The following is a 16,277-nucleotide window of genomic DNA, read 5'->3' on the forward strand; positions in this document are numbered from 1 at the left end:
AATCAGATTTCTAAAATACATTTATATCATGTTCTTGGAGCACAATTGAAGAGCAAGGTAGAACAATATCCTGCAATGCATGCACTTTTTAGTATCTGTACCACAGGCAGAAAACTGTGTCTGGAGGGGTGTAGTTGAGACTGTGTTTGAAATGGCCAACACAAATGCTCTCTTTCACTCTTGGTCTAATTTTGGTCTCCCTTGCTTTGAGATAAACCCACTAAAGATTGATACAGTTGCAGATGCTCATTGTGAGTCAGTTAGATCTGAAAATACCAACATTGGGCAACAAGTAAGGAGCGACCACTGGATATTTTTTGATTGGAGTATCACACTTGGATGCTGTGGTTGAATTGGCCAGGTACTTTTTCATCCTTTGTTTTGTTTCCAATATGTTTCATGCTATGTATTTCTGAGATGTTCTAACAGGTGTTTAGTTAGCACAGCTGTTGAGACTGAAAACTATCAGGAGGAGCATTGCGTGGCTTTGTGTAAATGAAGTGAACCATTTTAGTGAAAAGATGAATGTGCCAACAATGTCACATCTGAAGTAGCTTCAGATTTGGCATGTACCATGAAACTGCTTTCTAAGACCTTTTAGGCAGGTAACAGTCTGATTCAGTAGGACTGTGGTATGAGGAGCAGTGGAGACTGTAGGAGAATTCTGAAAGGCATTTGCAGACCCATACGGCAGAAATGTGCAACTGTTTTGTGCTCAGTCCTTGCTCCAACCAGTGTTGTCAATCCCTTTCTTTCTGTGATGGATGTCAATCTGGCACCTGTTGAAAGGAAAACTAAGTCAAAAGAGCTGCAATGTCTTCTTTCAATTTATTTGACAGCTGTATATTAGGTAACATTGTTTCTGAGTGAAGCCAATAGTGAATAAATGATTGAGTCCAAAGCTCTTCCTGTAAGCCAAGAATCTTCATTACCATTCATGGAAGTTTTATGTAATTGCTTGTGTAAGAGTTGCACATGATGCATCGTCTACTTTGGATAAAAGTACTCAGCAGGTGCTGTGATTTTATACACTAAAAATGAATATTTAAGACCCAAGAGAGATGCTATTCACAACTTTGCAGAGGTGGGGAGATAGTAGAGGCATAATTTGAACTAGTTTATGGCTCTTTTAAAGCACTATTAAAAAAAGTGTCTTAACATTTCCTAGGGTGATCCATCACAAGCTGACTTGTCTGTTAAGGATTTTCCCTAATGTTTTTCTAGTTAGATAGAGGATACGCATCAATGTGCAAAATGATTTGGCTGTTTTGTCTGAAGGATGACAATTTGTAGAAAACCGAAATTGGCACATTCCTGCCTTTCCTTGGCAGCTGAACTGGGAGTTCAGTGTCTTGCCTTATACCTTTTCAATATGTTAGAGTAGGGCAGAAAAGCTGGAGTCCATCCTCCATATCAACCTGTTCAGAAACTTAACTTACATGGTTATTTAAAAGAATATATAGGAAAAATCAAATAATTTCCTAAAGATGCCACCCCAGGATGAATTAACTCACTAGCAGCGGTATATAACTCTAGACTTCAGTGTCTGTATGTCATTGCTGTGGAAACTTGTATCAGCATACTTTTAACAGGGTGATTTCAGAAACATGGTGTTGACTCTGACTTTGTTACCTGTAATTTTTACACGTGTCATTGATAGGAGTATATAGCCATTGCATGCATGTTTCTTGCAAGATGTGGCTATTTGCCAGTGACTGTGCTTGGGAGTTTATATTTTCAGAGGTTTATTTTTCTATGCACAGACTGATATCAGTGGTGCATGCCAGTACATTTAAGGAAAAAGAGAATTCCTAGTTAGACTAAGTGATTCTGTGTATCTCATAATATACATGCTTATAAACACAGAAGCCTGGGAAAGTGTTTTTCAAGTAGGCATGTAAAGGACTCTCTTCAGAGAAGTTGCACAAGCTATGTGCTGTAAGGAAAAGAAATGAAATGTAATCATTATCCAAATACAGTGAATAAAGATAAGAGTTCTCCATAATTTATCTACCAAATGTGTGTCTCTGTCTAACACAAAGTACTCTAATACCACAGTTGTAGTATTAATTCTGCCCACATATTTTGTGCAAAATCTCTGTGGTGTGAGGCATTCATTGTCTTGAAAAGCTGACACAATGGAATGCTTTTTGTGCTGGCTCTGGTCCATTTTATCAATTCCAAGGTCAGAGTACTATCAGGGCTCTTAAACTGTAGTGTAGTAGAGTGGGCTCTATTGAATGTTCAAGGAACAGCTGTAAGTTTGCCTGATTACTGCAGCCAGGTATCTCCAGCACCAGAGATTTTTGTCTGAACCTGTTTCTCTCGTCTACATTCTCATTTCTGCTGTAATTTAATTTCAGAATTGATTTTTACTGCAATATGTATGGAGTTGTAGAGTTAAGACACTCTCAAGACACACAGCAGCCATTGTTAACGTGTTACTATAGAGATGCTTTCATTCCTTGTATCAGCTCTACTGCTACTTTAAGCATAAGTCAAAGGGCACTGTTATTAAACACCCTGTACTACCAGAGTCTGTGTTTGTTTCCCTGTCATTCTTGTAGAACATTTCTATCCTTAGAATTGAAAAACAAGTCCTTTCACACAAAATCTGATGTAGATTTGCAGGGACTTAATACTTCTCTTTCCTCTTCTGACTTGTCTGCTACTAGCCTTTCCTTCCCTTTTAAAAAAACCTGCTATCAATATGAAACATTATTTTTATGCCCTGCATGCCAGCACTGGTGTGGGAATACTCATTTTCCTGTGAATAAAAAAAATCATGTATTTTTTTTCTTGGCCCCTCTGAAATGCAGAACAATTATTTTAAATTTGGATCAGAATTATTTTTTTCCTATTAAAAACTGTGTTATTCAGCAGAATCCATTTTTCTCATGACATACAGTCTAAAGTTCCTGATATCCACTGTGTGAATAAAGATATTTCCTTGCTCATTTTTGCACTTTCTCTTCTCCCCTTTTACACAGCAGTTCATCAGCACTGTTTTTTGATGTGCAAAGTGGGTAATTTCAGTAACATCCCTCTACCCCCAAACTTCAGCTTTCGTTTTTTTGGTTCACACTCTTGAGTTCATGACCAGCTGCAGACAGATCACTGATTCAGTGGGGTGACTTCTGCTCTTTGGGAGCAGGTGAAGGAACGTGGTTGGCTTTCTCTTATCTGTGATGGGACCCCAGCACACGTGGGCATCAAAGATCTCAGAGTTCCTGTCGAGTAAAATGAGGACAAAACCACAAATAAAGCTGACATCTCTTGGTAAGATGGAGCTTAGTGTGTATTTAGGTGATGTGCTTTATTGACTTACTGTCAATTTGACTTGGAAAACTTGTTTTACTATTGGATGATTTTAAAATGGGTACCACCTTGCAATTGTAGTAGCCCTTTTTTTAGGCCTGTTCTTTTAACTCTTTTGGAACACTGGCATGGTCTATAACTTCCTGTAGAGAGATAAGCTGTTGAAATATTTTTTTTTCCTTTCCTTTTCAGGGAGTAATATGTGGGAGGCTGTGGACTATTTGCTTCCGACATAGGAACAGCATTGGGTTGGGATTCTGCACTCCTGAGAGAATGCTTGGGATCTGCAGAGGGCGACGGAAATTCCTGGCTGCCTCTCTGACCATCCTTTTTGTCCCAGCCATTATGTGGATTTATCTGTTTGCTGGGAGTTTTGAAGGTAGGAGAAGAATAATGGCTGAGGGGGGTGGTGGGGTGTGGAATGATTTGTAGCTGGGCAGACAAATGTAGATCAGTCATCATTGATTTTGTATAAATAAATCTCATTTGGCTTGCATACGAAATAGTTCCCAAGGTGCAGATTTCAACAAAGGATCTTCTTTACTGTGTTCTCACTACTGAGGTTGCTGAGTTAATTGCTGGCCACAATTACATGGTTTTCCACTCACCTTTGAACTTTGAAAAAGTGCAACAACTCCCCCCCTGCCCAGTTTATTATTTTTTTTCTCTATATTTTCTAATTTTTAAAAGTTGGCCTATCCTATGCCCTGTAAGATTTTTAACATCTCATTTCAGATATGCTGAACATAGAAAATCAATGAATATCTGTATAAGATTTCTTTACATAAAAATAGTTTGGATCCACATCCACCTTAATGTCAATGGATTATTTTAGTTGGAATGTCTTTGTGTCCCCTTCTTTTTTTAGGTGGAAATCCTCCCCTTTATAGGTACATTGAATTTCAGCTATGTAATGAGCACTTTTTATAACAAGACTTGGAATAATTACTTTGTCTTTTAAATTGCCTGTCTGAAAAAGTTTTTTTTTCCCGGCCTTACAGGCATTCAGCAGTAATACTTCAGTTAGGTGAGATTCAAAGATTTTGGCTCTCCTGATTTTTGCTACTTTGTGGCTTTTGTTTGTTTTATTTATTGTGGAGGTAAAGCATTTTATGTCAGGCCATAGGTATGTTACCCTTTGGCAACAGTAAAAAAAAGTCATTCAGCCTTTGTAGTTGCCTTAGCATGAGGAAAGGTGTTTCAACCTTATAAAAACTTTTCAGTCACTAGTTTACAGTTCGATAATTTAAAAAAAGTATTGTTTAAAATGTCAAATTTCTTTTATGTATTCTTGGCTGACGAGTCTGTGCTGTGTTTTGAAACAAGGGGTTCCCATGTTATGTTACAAGTAAGAACATGTAAAGGTTTTCAGTGTGTGTTGCACACAATTCTGAATTAGTTATATGCCATGTACGAATATTTGTTCATGTGAATTTATTCAAGTACTTAAAATTTTACCTTAATGTGCAGTAACTCCATGAATTCATTCCAGAACGGGATTCATGTTAAATTGGAAATACAAGGGGTGCTAGCTGCATACTTAAAAATAATGATCTAGCAGGCAGAATAGTACTGATTTTATTTGATTTTTAAAAGCTGAACAAATGCAGGCCTCATCTTTTTGCTTTTAGAAGAATATTATACTGCTTTGTCATAATGACTATTTTAATTGTGTCCACAATTGATAATGCCATGGTGTTTTAAATTCCTCTCCAAATACAATCCTTTGTTTTCACAGAGTACTCAATACAAATCTTGAAATTTGCTGCTACAGGGTATTTGAAGTGACTTAAAGATCTCACTGTGAATTAATCTTAAATGCAAACCAGGGAACAAAGCCGATTACTTGTTACAAAGCCTTGCACTTGAAAAGGACTGGAAATTATATACAAGTAGTAACTCTTCTGGTTATTTTTCTGTATCTGTTTTCTTTTTTTCTTCATTTTGGATGGGAGGTATTTAATCTTTGTTGGTTAAAACCTAAGGTTTGTTAGATATTTATTTAACCAAATAATATCTAACATTTTCCTTAACTTGTAGGTGTAATGGACAAAAAGTTAATACTGTTTTTCTATTTTACAAGACTTTTTTTTTTCCTCCACAGTGGTTCTCACTCATGTTTGAGCTCTCTGTGGAGGTTGTGGTGAGGTGGGGGTGGCTTTCTTCTCCCAAGTAGTGAGGAACAGAACAAGAGGAAATGGTCTGAAGTTGCACCACAGGAGGTTTAGATTGGATATTGGGAAAAATTTCTTTATGGAAATGATTGACAAACATTGGAACAGGCTGCCCAGGAAACTGGCTGGGTGACCATCTCTGGAGATGTTTAGAAGATGTGTGTATTTGGCACTTAGGGGCATGGTTTAGTGGGGGACATGAAAGTGCTGGGCTAATGGATGGACTCGATGATCTTAAAGGCCTTTTCCATCATAAACAATTGTATTATTCTATGATTCTCTAACTGAGTACAAATTTCCTCACAGCAGCATTGTGCCTTTAAACCATCAGGAATGTAGAGTCCTCTCTGCTCCCTGGCAGTTGTTTCTTTTGTTAATTACAGGGCTAGAAATTTCCTTTTCAGTACATCTGGTTTTAGATTTGACTAAGTGGTTCTTGTAAGGTTTTTCTCCACCAAATTAAAGAAGTCATCAATACCTAGTAGCTTCGTAAACACATTTAATTATTCAGTGTGGAAGGGACCTCAGGAGTTCTCTCATTTAACTCCTGCTCAGATCAATGTGGGTTTTGGAATGAGGCAAGACTTTTTAGGCCATTATTCAACAGCATCTTGAAAACTTCCAAGGATAGAGAACACATGGACTTGCAGACACACCATGAATGGGTACCATCTCCCTTTGAGCCCAACATTCTGGATAGTTTTTCACACATCTAGTAGTCCACCCGTATACACAGTAAAATCCCAACTTGGAAACAGGGATACTGTGCTTAAATTCAAGGGAGTTGCATCAACTGGTCATGTATTCATGGTCATTTCATCACAGAAAGCAGTCAGGTTGGTCAAGCATGATTTACTCTTGGTGAATCCAATTGCCCTGCCAGGCCTGGGAGTGTTTCTGTTTGAAGATATCTACATGTAGCAGTAAAGTCACCATGGTCTTTTATTCACTGAGTTTAAAGGTTGACCTAGCTGAGTTGTCAATGCAGAAAATTTTGTGGAGATATTTTTGTTCTTCTGCAGTTTTTTTTTTCTTTGTTTGTATGTTTCAGGGCTCTAGACTCAAGTCTCTGGTATGACATCTGTAGTGCTGTGTTTGCCTCATATATCCTTGAGGTAATTAGGAATTACATTACTCATCCATGTGTTTATATCTAAGAACTTAAGTTATTCATTTTGCATAACATGGGAGTGGGATCGCATTAGAAACCTTTTTAAAGCTTTGTTTGTGAGTCTGTAATATAAAATATGCCTTACTGCTTTTTAAATAGTTTCAAGTTCCTTAAGACAGAATTTATTTTTTTTTTTTATTTTGGATTTTGTTCTCTTGTCAGAAAGTACATGGCACCCTGCTACTTCACTGCTGTCACTCAGACATTTCCAGTAAGACCCTTCCCTTAGAGTATTCATTGGACGTGGTGTTGCTCAAGCTGTGACAGCAGTAGCTACTAAAAGCTTCATTAGTCATGTATAAATGTCTGTTAAGGTTGTGAAGCAGAATATTAAAGATGATATTGAATATTGTATAGCCTTTAAATGTAGCTGGTTACTGTTGTTTTTAGTAATGCACAAGGACAGCATAATTTCAGTTATCTGTCACTTTGAACGAAAAAGTTAATTGTTCCAACATTCTTAGATTATATTCAAAAGACAAAAGTGCCTTGAATGCATTTAAAACAGGGGAAAGCAAATAATCAAATAATACATGATGAATTTTCATTAGAAAGAAAATAGCTGTTTCACCAAGTAGTGGTAGCTCCAGAAATAGCTTAATTTTCCAAGTTACGTGCAGCAGTTTTCTATCCTCCTTACCATGAAGGTCATGTAAAATGGAGATTTGGAACGGTAATTTGATGATGGTTTCTAGATTACTGATTCCTCAAAAAAAAAAGAAAGAAAGAAAATACTGCAGTGTGGCTGTGTGGCCTGAGCAGATTTACAGTCATCCCCATTTTGCCTGGATGAAAATACACTAGAGTTGCTAGTCCCAGTGTGGTGGATCCACTTGAGGCTGAAAGCTTGAAGTATGTGTGCAGAGTTCCTGTGTAGAACATATTTCCCAGGAAAGAGAGAGCCAATAATATAACCTTAAAATGAAAAATTGAAAAGTTGTGTGAGATGCTGTAGGGAGTCTATGAGAGAGCAGTTGACTTTGGTTTCTTTCAACTGCTCGGGTAGCATTTTAAAAAATAGAGCCTGCTTTCTTTCCTGGCACTTGTTTTCCTTGATTGTCCTCTTTTCACTCCAGTGTTGGGCAATTATCATTCCCTGACAATTCATTTCAGTCAAAGTCATCTGTAGAGACGTGATTGAAGCCAGCGTTGGGCAAACACCTAAAATACAATAAAATAAATTGAAGGAAGGCTGCAAATACTCATCTTAGTATTTAAATGGATTCACTTTGATGCTGTTCACACTCTTTTTGTGTATGTTTCCATATTCTAGTGAATATGTTAATTGAGAAGACTGTCTATGGGAACAATGACTATCCAGTTTTAATATTCATGAGAAGTAGATTTTGAAATAATATTTGTGAATACTTGACTCAAAAAACTGGTTCTGGGGGTTCAGCTTTTTTCAGTTAAGTGCCAAAAGTTTATCACATGATCTATGCACATGATGAAAACTGCCCAGACTTTTAATGCTTGCATTAAATTGCTCATAGAATGAGGCAAACAAATAATTAATTACTAAAATGTCTGTCAGACACTTGCAAGTGTTGAACAAACATCAGAAAATAATTCCCTCACAGACAATGTAATCAAAAATGCACAAAACATAGAATTGCTTTTTTGTTACATTTCCTTCAGTTGGCCTGAATTTTATCTGGTATGTGTCTCAACAGGATTAAACAAGAAAACTTAATCCAGTGTCCATTTAAAATAGAAGCTTCCACCTTTGTGTTGATCCTTTCTGTTTAATAAAGTTCTGAGAAAAGAAGTACTGAAAGGGTGCCTCTGCATGTAAGTAAGGGTGCTACTGTGATGAGTATCTGAACAGGTTTACAGGAGGTATGCTCAGTGAATGTTGGCTATCCTTAGTTAAAAAACCACCCCTTCATTCCCATTCTGGAGTAAATAATGCTGGCTTACTCCTCTCTTTTTACATTTATTTCAGATGATAGAGAATTGCTCTTAAACACCTCTATCTCTACTGCCATCACTATCCCTTCTTAGATATGTTTGGGGATCCTACAAGAGTAACATCAATTATGACAGCAAAGACCTCAGGCTTATGAAAAGTTTTGTTACTCCTGGAAAACTTGTCCTTCTGTGAAACCCTGGTGATTTGGTGATAGAGAATGCTGATAAAGGACCAGAAGGTCCGTGCTGTAAAAGCTGTGTCTCGTTCTCTGCTCATCATCTTTACCTTAGAAGTCAGTGACCCCACGTTTGCTTTAGAGACTTGAGAAGCCTTATATGTCCGTTATCTAAGAAAATAAAATTAATAAGTAACTACTGAAAAAGAGTTTTACTCCCCATTCCATTTTATTAATAAACAGCCTTCTTGTGAGCAGTGACAGGAAGTTTGAAGTAGTTTCTGTACCAAAACAAGAATGGCCTTATGCCAGGAGTGTCATCCAAAATAGACCATGATCACGAGAAGCTTTTGGAGGTCAAATGGAAGAACATTTTTTCTTCTCAACTACTTTTTTGATTAAACTTAGAGTTTTGGAATGCAATTTTATCCTTAGCTAGTAATGTCCACTCCTGCTCAGCCCCCTAAAGTTTGAAATCAGTGCTGTTTTTCCTTTAGCTTGCCAGGAGTTCATGTCCTTAAACCTGTACCCTGTCATCTCAGAAGAAGCCATCAATCTTGCAATGGCCACTTCTTTTGTCAGTTTGCTGTGCCAAGGGAAAGCAAGTCTGCATTGTTTTTTTGGAATTCCAGCGCAGAGGGCACATGTTTTCTTTTGATGCTCATGTTTTTAAGTACATGCTTTCAGAAAAGCAAAGTGAGCTGTAGGCTTACCTTCTTTCTTCTCTCTACAATCTCATCATTGGATGGAATGTTTCTTTGCTTCTAAACACCAGTTTTCTCTTGGCTTTCTTTTTCTAGACAGCTCTTAATTTGTCATTTCTGGCAGAAATATAAAGGTCAGAATGAAAAGGAATTCTTTGACAGGAGTGAGGGGCCAGCTTATTTGTAACAGCAGCTAAATGAATGTGATTGATGGGATTTCTCAAGAGTTTTGCTTCATCTTTGTCTTCCTCCTTTGAACAAACTTTTGGGAAAAATGCCATCTATAAAAGTTGCATTACACAAAAGTAAGCAAATTTCTTCCAAGAGGAAGGGACATAGGGATGCCCAAATTCTGCTAGGGCTGTGTGGAAAACTCAACAGTACGACTGGTTGTTCCTCCTCTGTTTCAAAGATAGGTACTTAATAACTTCATAGTCAAAACATGGTTTTTAGTATAAAACAGAAAAGCAAGGTGACCTTATCACTCTCTACAACTCCTTATCACTCTGTACAACTCCCTGAAAGGTGGTTGTAGTCAGCTGGGGGTTGGTGACTTTATCCAGGCAGCAACTGACAGAAAGAGAGGACACAGCCTTAAGCTGTGCCAAGAGAAATACAGGTTGGATATTAGTAAAAGTTTTTTATGGAAAGAGTGATAAAGTACTGGAATGGTCTGCCTGGTGGAGTCACCATCCCTGGATGTGTTTAAAAAAAGACTGGATGTGGCACTCGGTGCCATGGTTTAGTTGAGGTGTTAGAGTATGGGTTGGTCTCGATGATCTTGAAGTTCTCTTCCAATCTAGTGATGCTGTGAATTCTGTGATTAAATGTCTTGTTAAAAATAAACAGAAAAACAAACCCCAGGAAACAGCACTTGCCTTTCTGAAACAAAATGTGCAGTTTTAAGTACACCAGAACTGCTTTGTGTGCTGGAACTAATGTAGCCTGACTTGCTGTGATTGATGCCATGCAGTTGATTGATGTTGAAGTTGCTTTTCCTACAATTTGTATAATCTAGCTCCCATATGGATCTCCTGGTATCTAAATAAATCCTGAGCTCCTGCTGCAGTGTATTTCTCAATGGTAGAATGTTTGGCTTCTCTCATCTCTCCTCTCTCTCTCTCTCTCTCTGTTCCTGGCAGTTGTAGAAGCTTTGTTACCTTTGACTTCTTTCCCTCTAGCAAAGTAATTTGAAATTATTCAATGAGCTTTGGGGGCAAACAGACAAGCAGGTCAACAAATGTATAAGCATAGGATGAAAAAATATCTGAAAAAGAGATGCTTTAAAAGATTGAAATGAAAGTTCGGTTTTTGATTCTCAGAACAATTAATTTGGGCTGTTTGATTTTTGTGACGTTTTTGTATTTAAAATTTGCAGGCTGTTTGTCAGATATGGAAGAAGTTTGAAATCAAAATCTGTCTTGTTAGACAGCAAATTGCATCTGAAGTGCCTTCTGTACTTTTGAATTTTATATTTATTGAATATTTATTGTTTATTTGTACCTCCTTTTGGTATTATATGCATTTATTTAATTGTGTATAATATCAGAAGGAGGAGGAGTTAAAAAAAAGTAATATAATTACTTAAAACATTGTATATGGTCATTCTTATGTTCTGCAGATTATGTTCTGGAATGGTTTAGGAAAAGCAACTAAGTGGGAAGGTTGATACCATGTTATTGGGTGGATGTGTTTTAGGTATTCTGCTTAGCTTAACAATTCCAGTATCTTCAACACATCTCTTTTCTTCCCTCTGTACCCTTTTCAAACATTTTTCAGACATGACAGCCATTGAATTGTTCAGCTGAGTAATTATTTCCTTCCCTTGAAGTTTTACCTCTCTTGTGTTGCTTTGCAGTTCTTGTTTCTAGACTTGAAAGAGATTTTTTTTAATGTATCTAGATATCCTTGGACTATTGAGTGACATGTGCGACTAACTTCAAAAACATAGTCTGACAGCAGTCATCCTGGTTCACTCAGCTTTGTAGGTGCCAACAAAAAGAGGAAAAGTTGATGACCTGGAGACTGATACATTTTTAACCTGAGATTCTCCTCCAGTTTAACCTTGTTCATGCTATTTGAGCTATTCTGTGACAATAATTCTTTCTAACCTGTGGTACAACTGCCCTTCTCTATAATTCTGTGAAATAGTCAAAGTCTGGGATGTAAACATTAAGGGTTTATATCTCTCTTTTTTTTTTTTTTAATTTTATAATTCTCTTTGTCCTTGAATTTGCTAAATGTCAGAGTTTGCAGAGATAAGGAATTAGAGGGAAAGAGCTGAAAGTAGTGAAGTTAGAATTACCAAAAAAAAAAATCATAGAATCGTCCCATTTTCCAAAATTAAATTCACAATCCAAAGAAGCCTGTGCTTCTGTTTGGTATGTTTACTTAAAAAAAATAATTGTGGGCCCAGTTAAAATATTTTACTGTATGAATAAAGTCTTTCACGATGAGATACTTTTTTCCAGTGAATTTGTAATAATATCTGTACCTATTCTGAAGAAGAGGTGTGTGGTTTGCTCCCTGAATACTGCTCCCTGAACTTCTGAAATGCCCAGTGAAATCACTGTCACTAGTATAAGCTTTTAAACACCTGAAGCAGCTTACTAGCTTGTGGTTAGTAACACACCAAGGTCCTGAATGGAAAACTAAAAAGATGCATGTGCAAAATAAACTGAAAGTGTGATTGTAGCCCAGTCAGCCCTGCTTGTGTTGGCTGTTGTTGAGCAAGCACAAGAGTTGTCAGATGCACCACTGTGACAAGCAGAGGAAGCCTGGGCTGCTTGTGGACTCTTATCTAGCCCCTGAAGCCTGGGCCCCCACACCTTCAAAGTTATAGTTCTTCCTAAGCAGATTAAACCCAGTGCATTTAGGGCTGTTGGTGCTACAGTAGGATCTACATTTGGCTCTCTAGACGAAGGATTGGAGTTGTTGTTGGTGTGGTTTAAAATCGAAGAGTGTTGCACACCATTTGTGTGATATATAGAGGATTATTTCTGGAGTTGAAATAAAGCCATAGCTAATAGGATAGTATTAATTATACATGTTGGAAAGCACTTGAAGAAATAGCTGGAATAAGAAGTGTGAAAGCTGTCTGATTCTTATGTGATTGAGTAAAATAAAATAAAAAAAAGTACTCCTGTGTAGTTCCTCTGGAATTTTTCCTACTTCATCATTCACCTTTCCTTACATATATGTCAGTTCATCTCTCCTAGAGTAGTTGCAACAGTCTTTGTCTAATTTGTTTCAAAATGGACCCGACAGACAATTTTGTAGATTCTTCTCAAAATTACACAGAACAGTTACTGATGTTTTGTGGGCTTGTGGAGATTTGTAGGTTTTTACCATCATGGTGACTGTTAACAATCAATGTCTCTTACATCTTGCATAGCACAGGCTGTATTATATTGTAGAATTGATAGAATTATGCTGGCTGGTAATTCCTACATCCTGACCCATGTGTTCTAGGTCCACCAAAACTGTTCTTCTAGCCAGACTTCTGAACTTGATTTTGAAGCTGGTGGAGGATTCTAGCACATCTCTGAATAAATTATTCTGCCTTGTTAAAAAATACATGCTTTAATCTCTGTCCAGATATTTCTGGCTTCAAAGTAAGAAGTAAAAATGGAAAAAAAAAAAAAAAACTACCAAAAGCAAAAAAGGATAATTTTAACAGTTTCATGTAAAATAAGTAATCATGATTATGAGATATTGCAGTACATAAAGTGCACTGCAAGAAATATCACCTTGAGGACTACAGATGAGAGTGCTACAGCTGTCACAACTTAGAGCTGTTTAAAAAAAAAGATAAATGCACAGAACAACTGCTAAATTTCCCATAGCTAGTAGAAGCCAGTTATCAGGATGATCAGTTGCCATCCCAGTCCAGAAAAACTAATTTCCAAAGGAGAGTGTTTGTTTTGGGCTCCAGGTTACTGCACCTTTTCAGTTGTGAAAAATAACCCTTCAGAAAGGATCAAATCAGTTTCAGTTGCAGGTTAAGCATGTTTATTAAATTGAAAAAAAAAAAAAAAAAAAAAAAAAGATGTATTTGAACACTAATTTGGCAGTTATTCGTGGGATCAAGTCTTAAAAACTTAGCAGTGTTGTATTCTCAATTTTCCAAATAAAACATAAAATCACTTTAGTATTTACATGTTACCTTTACAGCATTACAACATGGGAGATTTCTCATCCATTTCTTTCCCAATGTTAAGGCATTCAGCATTCTAAAATTGTATTTAAATCATACCACCACTATAATATTTCACAATCAGTGTATTTCCTGCCTATCACCGGATTTAATTTAACCTAACTCCATGATTTTGCTTGTTAACTTTAGCAGGAATAGTATTTTCGGATGAATGAATGCTATAAAAGTCTGCTTTTTATTCTCTGCTAATCAAACTGTTATAATGTATGTCTCAAGGGATCCACACTGACTTTAACAAAGGGTTCTTTTGGTCTGAAATGTAATACACACAGAATGTTTTCTAGCTGTATTAACTATAATGGATTTAGCTATTTCACCTCTTGCTTCAGTGCATTACAAACCCAAGGGCTTAAGGTAAAAATCTCAACAGAGAGGTTACATTTTATAGAATATTCTTATAGGAACCAAGTTTGAAAACCCATCTGCACAGCTACACATAATTATTGGTTTCCAGGGAACTCCAGCTAACTTCCTTCAAAGCTTTGCCAATATACACAGAGGTAAGTAAGTTTGAAAATAACAATTATCTAACTTATTGGAGTTGGGTGAAGGTGTTAGTTGCTTGTTCGTGCACGCTTGAGTGCAGATGTGATGAATTAAGTGGTCTTTCCTGTAGAATGCTAATGCAGTCGCTTAACCCAACGATTGAAACCTACTATTTATCTCCTTTAAACTGCATGACTCTGTTTGCCCAGAGCTGCCTCATGGTAACCTGACTGCAGAGTTGCCAACAGTGACTCTCAGCTTCATACTGAGTTTCTTGCTTTTAAGAGACTTAAGGGCAAAACAAAGCCGTTGTTATTTGTGGCCTTTTTTTCCTCTCCCCAACTTTAAATACTTGCCTGAGCTCCCTTTCAGCTGCCATATTTGTACCTCAATGGTGTGATATTAATCAAAAAGATTAAGCAGTTGCAGCTCATCAGAGAAGAGATATTAATCATCATCAGGCCCAATGAGAAGTTTAATTTTCCGCTTCTCTCTTTTCACTAAGCCACTTTTTTCTGGTGGCTGTCACTTGCACTGATGTCTGTAGGAAATTTAATAACCTGCTTCTGAAGACACATTTCAGTGGTTTCTCTCCTTTTATTTCCTCCGTCAGTCTCAGTGAATTTCATCATTTAGACTTTAATTGAAGACCACTGTGAGGAGATGGAGAGAAGAAAGTTATTTTTTGAACATAGCTACTTCAGGAACTCATAGTTTTTATTGTATTCAGGAGGAAGATGGGTTAAATCAAGATGCTGAAAAGGATGGGAATTGTTGTTTTGGTGTGTGACTTGATACTGTTCCCCTTGAAAAACTCCTTATCCTTCCTGTCCTCAGCTCCTGTTTATATGCATTTATTTATTTGTGCCTGAGAAGTGTGGTTAGATTTGCAGTGCAATATGGATAATGTGGAGCACACTGAATTAGGAGATGACAAGAAAGAGTCCACATTGAAAATGTCATAAAACAGCTTCCAAAATGACACCTGTACTAATAAAAGCACTCATGTGGGTTATTAGACTAGTTGACATAGCAGTAGCTGTTCAAAATGGCCTGTCTCTTAGACTGGCACAAACTTACCTTACAGAGAAGCCCTAAACTTACTAAAATTCTTCTCTGAGATGATGCTGCTACTGTCACCTGTTAACTACAACCAGACAGTGAAGTACTGATAGATGGTCATGTGCAATCTACATATCCCCCCTATTTCAGGGGTTTTATCATCTTCTAATTTTTAAAGCAGAAAGTCTCCATTAGGAGCAGCAGGAGGTTACAGTTTTCTAAGTCAGGGAACGAATCAGACAAAGACAATGTAACACACAGAGCTAAAAAGAAAAATGGTTAGTCTTCTCTATGATCTTCATATAGACCTCATGTATTAGTGGATTTGTTGGTTGAACAGTGAGGTTGCACGTTAATTTGAACAGCCCATGATGTGAAACCTCTCAAGGAGCATTTTAAGCAGATCACAATTGTGGATGCTGCTGTTCTTGCATTGCTGGCTCTGGCTGCCTGGTTTTCAGTCAGCATTGCTCCTGTTTGAAACACAGGTCCCTTCAAACTTGAAGAGGCTCAGGTTGAACACCTGAGAACTTTAATCCAGAATCTCTCATTACCTTTTAAAATCTCTTAGAAAATGTGGCTCCCCAGGCCAGGACTTTTTTGTACTTGGGAGATCGATTCATTCTATTCTGCTAGGATGACTCAAGTAACTCCACTACTTTAGCTTCCTAAAAGGCCTCTATGTACATTGCTCACCTTGGATGAGCCATGAACCTTGGAACTTCAGCATGCCTCTTAAGTTTTCAAGTCACAGAAACTTCCTGAGCCGTATTAGAAATGGTCTTTTTAAAAAGAAGTTTTTTGCTCTTAATAGCCACTTTTTCACCTTGGAAACTAAAGCCGCAATAGGCCAGTAAGTCTAGTAATTAATTTAGAATAAAATAGTGTTACACATTGCAATTGCTACTGCTAAACAAAAGACAGAGCCCTTTCCACCAAATGGTCCATAACAAATAGTACTGTTTTTTCTTCAATTAGCCTGTTAATTTAATTTGCAAGTTGATTCAGGGGAGCCAGATCTAGAATAGTATTGTCAATCTGAAGCAGAGTGTACTGGCA

The 16,277-nt window shown here is 37.2% G+C and overlaps 1 protein-coding gene across 1 annotated transcript in view; it reads left to right on the plus strand.

Annotated features, from left to right (window-relative positions):
• Positions 1-16,277, plus strand: part of LARGE1 (LARGE xylosyl- and glucuronyltransferase 1) — a 277,165-nt gene that overhangs the window by 72,525 nt on the left and 188,363 nt on the right. The window contains exon 2 of the mRNA XM_066319909.1: positions 3,511-3,697. Coding sequence (XP_066176006.1) covers positions 3,592-3,697 — 106 coding nt within the window. The 5' untranslated portion in view covers positions 3,511-3,591. The remainder of the gene's footprint in view (positions 1-3,510; positions 3,698-16,277) is intronic.

This window comes from Sylvia atricapilla, chromosome 5, assembly GCF_009819655.1.
Source record: "Sylvia atricapilla isolate bSylAtr1 chromosome 5, bSylAtr1.pri, whole genome shotgun sequence".
NCBI lineage: Eukaryota > Metazoa > Chordata > Aves > Passeriformes > Sylviidae > Sylvia > Sylvia atricapilla.